Source organism: Otolemur garnettii, unplaced genomic scaffold (genome assembly GCF_000181295.1).
Source record: "Otolemur garnettii isolate 467f Iridium unplaced genomic scaffold, OtoGar3 scaffold00009, whole genome shotgun sequence".
NCBI lineage: Eukaryota > Metazoa > Chordata > Mammalia > Primates > Galagidae > Otolemur > Otolemur garnettii.
The window spans coordinates 17577470-17583346 of record NW_003852404.1 but is presented as its reverse complement, the minus strand read 5'-3'; the positions used below and the strand labels follow the sequence as shown (position 1 = coordinate 17583346).

The window sequence follows — 5877 nt, the reverse complement described above, 5'->3', positions numbered from 1 at the left end:
GCCATGGCATCACGCTCACAGCAACCTCCAGCTCCTGGGCTCAAGCGAGTCTCCTGCCTCAGCCTCCCAAGTAGCTGGGACCACAGGCACGCAGCACAACGCCTGGCCATTTTTTGGTTGCAGCCATTATTGTTGTTTGGCGGGTCCGGGCTGGGGATATGAACCCGCCACCTTAGATGTATGTGGCTGGCACCTTAGGTGTATGTGGCTGGCGCCTTAGCCGCTTGAGCCACAGGCACTGAGCCGTATTTTTCTTTATATAAAAGAAAGCAAGCCTATTATTAGAGAAAGGTAGACATGCTTTAAGAATTATTTGCACAGTATTTTGGCACAGAATGAAAACTGATGGTATGGAGTAACAATATTAAAGTCTTGGATCCCTCCCCCCTTCAGTTTTACTTCTGATTTTGTAATGTTACAGTTGAGCTTCACTACTGGCTCCTAACCAGCATGGCATGGGCTGCCTTCATCTCCACCTCTACAGCTTAGGAAATGGCAGAGATCTGTCATTAAATAGTTTCAGAGATTTCAGCACAGTGAACTATGATGCACATTAGAATGTTTCATCATCATGTTTGACAAAGTTTATAGTGGCTTAAGGTTAAGGATAGGCCATAAGTATTAGTGAAGTTATGCACCTGGCTCCTAACCGAAGAAGTAGACAAGTTATCCTAATGATGAATTATAGGTACAAAAAAAAAAAAAATCAACCTTGTGAACATTTAGAAATATTTGAACCCTTAAAGTGCATTTCTTAGTCCTTAAAGTATACCACCCATGGTTTACACTTAAATAAAACTTTTGGACCTCTTTTCATTATTGTAGAGTCACAGAAAAAGCCAAGTTAGAGCCATGCCCAGAATACAGAATTTGTCCAAGATTAGACTGTCTTTGTTATCCCTCTTTCTTCCTTTGTCTTCATTTGATAAACATACGCATACACACAGCTTTTAAACAAGAGGCCAGTTGATTAGGAGAACAGTGTTGACTTGATGAGGGTAACAATCCAAAAAGTAAAAAATATTATTTTTGTTAACTACAAATGTGTAGACTCAGAGCTAGCCTAATTCTTGTTATTCTTCAAAATAACTTACCTTTATTTTACTAAGCCTCTTCTCAGAGAAAAGAGTGTTTTAGAGCAAATTTAGCATTAATAAGGTAAGAAACTCGGCAACAGCATTATTACTATACTACTAAAAAGAAAGAAGTGGTACCAAATTAGTCAAGTTAAAATGTCATTTTCAAAAAGTTTACCCATATTTTTGTCTGTTGACTAGTACTATGCTGGGAACTTGGTAGAGGAAAGAAAACTTCAAAAACACTTTTAAAAGTTTACTGATATAGACAAAGAATATATCTTGTTTTTCTCCACTGATTTTTAAAGATGTATACTGATATAAAAAGTAAAATTCTGTGTAATTCAGGATATTCACCTCCCTCTTCTTTTCTATAACAATTTGATGATATTGAAATGGTTAAAATGTACTAGCTTGTCACTGTAGTGAAAACCTATACTCACGAGATCTGAGAGCTGACACTAGATCAACAGAGAAATTATTTAATTGATTTTTCTTACAAATGTTAAACTGACATTTTAATATATAAAAACATGAGTATACACAGAGTATTAAACGGAACTGTTCTAATTCAAAATAGGAATTATCCTTTATATTGAAGACAACTACTACTGCAAAACAACAGGACTTATGTCAGGCTTACATATTAAGATATTATCAGTGCTAAAACATGAATAAAGATGGTATCTGAGAAATATTTTATACATTTTGTGTATGATGACTAAGAACCAGTTAAAAGGCATATTTTTACAGGCTAGAAAAACACAAAAATTTAAGTTTCTATGGACAAATTCTATCACATGAATTCTACTAATGATGATTTAGAAGGAAGCATTGTTTAGGGAAAACTGGCTGATTGACTAGCAAAAATATCCAATGAGGATTCAGGAGAAAGATTTTTAACATCAACCCTATAAATTAACTATTGACAAGAGATAAATGGAATTAAGAACACACATGATGTATACTAGAACTAGATTCCAGGCTTTAAAGTGGAAGACTGTCAATTATTAGCTGTGTGATGTGAATGTGCACTTCTTAGGTCTCTAAGGTTCACTTCTACTACATTTAAAATGGATAATGACGGCAGTCATCCCAGAGCTATTTTGAAATAAATAAGATAATCTACATAAGGTGCTTAGCGCAGCACTTGGCACATAGCAACAGCTTTCCATCATCACTACAGCAACCTGTTCAGTCCAACTATTTGGAGCATGGTTTCCTTAAGTGTAAAATATAAAATCTGAACTGAATAAATGAAAATTCTACAAAGCCTGAATATACAGGGTCAATTCTACTATATTTCCAAAGAATGTAAAATTATATTTTTCATTCTTGCCCGATTAAGGGCATGGTGATTTAAATATTACAGAGGAATCATATTTTTAAGTCATTCTTTTTATTTTATTTTCTTAAAGATGAATATCTATGTTGCTCCTGCTGGACTCAAACTTCTGAGCTGAAGAGATCCTCCCACCTCAGCCTCCTGAGTGACTGGGACAATACGTGCCAACCACTTTGCCTAGCTAAGTCAACCCCTAGTTATTACAAAGTTTACTAAAGACAAAGTCATAGGTTTTCTATATAACCCATACGAAATCAACGATCTTTTATCACATCCTTCTCGGTGACTACAATAATTAATGAATAACATGTCCTAAGAGTAGTTTCAGTTTCAAGGCATATAATCCCAATTTATCTTTTAAACTATTAAGAACACTTCATATCCCCTACTTAGCAAACAAAAACAAAGATCATAAAGATTTTCAAATGTATAATCAGGAAAAAGGAAATACTGTTTTGCAACTGTCCAAAATCTAAAGATCTAATTAAGTCTTTCTGAGAGTCTGAGCTACAACTTAAAATTCAAATTATAGGCATTTCTTTTACAAGAATATTAAGGGGTTGTGTGTGACTGAAATATCTTTTAAAAAATAGCTTAAAATGACAACATTAAGATTTAAAAAATATCCTATGTTCCTCTGAAGTAAACTACTGATATCCATAGATATATTAACCGTACACCATCATCCCAAACAAGTACTTTCAATAACACTAAAAATATGTATTTGGGGAACTTTTCTTCATCTATCTTAGAGATACTATTAAGACATTTTAAAAATGTTTTAATGTTTAAAAAATTACTAATGGTGTGTGTTATTACTGAAAGATTATCTAAAAATGTTAAAACATTTTTCTGGATAAGACAGCACCAGTGGGAAAAGAGTTCACGCTCACCTCATTTAAGAACTTGCATGACAGGCCCAAAGGAAAAAAATTACGTGTGGTCACTAATGTTAACTTATGTTACTTCTTAATATAAAAAACATCTATGTCTGTTAAAATATGACAACCTAATGAACTTTCCAACCAGAAAACATGTCAATTACCCAATACTTACACTTCAACCCATAGCAGCAAAAAATGGGGCTTACTGTGGGTGTTTAAAAACAAAAGATTTCTCTTCAATTCCCAACTGTTAACCGCAGCTCTATTTTCAGAAATCCTTACCTTTAAGAGATCTCTACACTTTACACTTAGAATGATTTCCAACCATTCAAGATATGAAAGCAGTAATGCACATGTCACATCATAGAATCAAAACTATACCATGTCCTTACCCTCAATATTTAGCTCAAAACAAATGTGGCAGAAGGAGAGTGTTTCTTTGTCTGTTCCCAGTTTACAAACACTGCAAATGTTGTCATCATTCAAATCAATGTTTACAAACTGCTCCTCTTCATTCATAGTGCCCCTATTAAGAAACAGAACAGGAAAGTTACACAATTTCAAGAATTTGCCTCTAAAGGCAGACAATTTTGGGAACTTCTAGGAAACGAGAAGGATGTCGTTCAGTTTCTCTCATCAACACGCATCGCCATACTTGCACTTCAATATTACACTTTAATTGTGCTAGTAAAACTTAACGCCTGGCCATAGGTGACACTGTAAGTGTCTTTTTTGCTCCTTATTTCATTTGGTTAAGGAAATCTGAGGGAAAAAGGTTCGCTGGTCTTCTAGTCTTCCTCCTCGGTCTCCCGACCTCGAGAAACCAGGCACCGAGAACCTGACTTAGCAGCAAGGCCCTTTCAGTTGCCAGGTTCTGACAACCCATACAGTGTGTTAAAAGCAGGAAAGGCGACCTGTACGGGACACTGCTTTGCTAACTTCATCGTGGGAACCTCTGATGCATTTCGCTAACTCGGAGCTGCGAGGCTCCCCATCCGAGGACCGCGGCAGGAAAATGCACGTGGAACGCGAACACCCGAGGAAAGCGTCCTGGCCGCGTCCGGTGCACCTACGCGGAAGACCGAACGGCTGCCCCACTACCCAGGTCAGGCGCGGCCGAAGGGGCCGAAGCCGGGGCGCAGGGAGCCGGGGGTCCCAGAGCGCGGCGGGCGGGAGTGCCGCGACCCATCGCCCGGGCTTCCTCCCACACAGGGAGAAAGCGTCCAAAGGACCGCACAGCCAGTCTGCCCAGCCTCAGTGTCTCGGGGAGCAGGTCCCGGCCCAGTCTCCGGCGTTGGGGGGCGTGTGCCCGCCCCTCAGGCTGTCGCGGACCCGGGTCCGTCCTTCCGTCGGGGCGCCCGGCGCGCAGTAGCGCGAGGGGCCGTGGGGCTCGGGGCTCGAAGGAGGCGGGACGACAGGGCCAAGGGCTGAGGGCCGGGACGCAGGGAGGGCGGGAGCAGGGGTGCGGGGTCTTTACCTTCCAGCTCCGCTGGCCGCCACCGCCGATCCTCTCGGCTCCGGCTCCTCCACTATTGTTTCCGGCCGCAGCGGAGGCGGCTGCAGCAGAGGCGGCCGCCGCGCGCCCGGCCCCGCCCTCTCCTGCCGGCGCCATCCCGAGAAGCTTGTGGGGACCGTGGCGCGGCCAAGGACAAAGCTGCGCGCACGTACGGCAGCTGCGTGCCTCACTCCTGCCCTCCTGCCATGGCGGAGTATCCGTAACTTGTTTGCCTGTGCGCTCCCGTCTCTTGGCGGAAGTTTCTTACCATTCCCTGAAATGTGGCTCTTCAGACTCCCCTCCTCGAGGTGCGTAGATAGATGAGTCCATTACCGCCTCCCCTTCAGCGTAGTGCAAACTACTGCCCCGAGGCGGGGGCCGCAGCGGGGCGGGGGCTGGAAAGTGACGGGTGGATGGGAGAAAGGGACACGGACGCGTGGGGAGGACTTTGAGTCCAGGAGACTGAAGCAAAATACTGTCACTGAACTTTTAGGTAGGTTTCTGTGGAGGTATCCGACGAAGAAAAAGTTTATATTTCACGTGTCATGATACAGGCGTAATTTTAAATGCAGAAGCTTTTTTTCCCCCCACAGATTTTGGTAAAATAGGGCGCCCCTCCCCCACAGTATGGTACATTCCTTGCACGCCCACGGGGATAATCTCCCCTCCTTACCTGGTATTTTTCGGTTCCGCCCCTTTCTCAAAGTCCACCCTTGACTTTTTTTTTTTTTTTTAAAGGTTAAACTCGCGCACTTACATTTTCTATCTTCACAGTAGAGAAGAGGAAGTGAAACTGTTCTTTCACTTTGCAGCCTCCGAGTTACCCAGGTTATCACAGTTGGTTAGAGAGGCTGGGACTCGAACCCCGGGCTGCTGACAGAACATCACTGTTACTTTCCACAGCATCAATAAGCACCTGTTGAGGTTACATTTACAAATAGAAAAGGGGCTGGGTTGTCAATCTACGTGTGAATATTCTTGAACCGATGATAGGAATGTATTTCATAGATCTTAAGAACTTCTGGACCAAATTGGCACTTACTATAAGCCATCAATGCCTCAAAAATGATCTGTACT

General features: G+C 41.8%; 1 protein-coding gene across 2 annotated transcripts in view; it reads right to left on the bottom strand.

Annotated features, from left to right (window-relative positions):
* CUNH21orf91 (chromosome unknown C21orf91 homolog) overlaps positions 1-4860 on the bottom strand; it is a 29026-nt gene extending 24166 nt beyond the window's left edge. For both annotated transcript variants that reach the window (XM_012801500.2, XM_012801503.2), the window contains exons 1-2: positions 4783-4860; positions 3698-3831 (exon numbers count right to left, since the gene is read on the bottom strand). In XM_012801500.2, the coding sequence (XP_012656954.1) occupies positions 3698-3824 (127 nt within the window). In that variant the 5' untranslated portion in view covers positions 3825-3831; positions 4783-4860. The remainder of the gene's footprint in view (positions 1-3697; positions 3832-4782) is intronic.
* Between the last annotated feature and the right edge of the window lie 1017 nt (positions 4861-5877).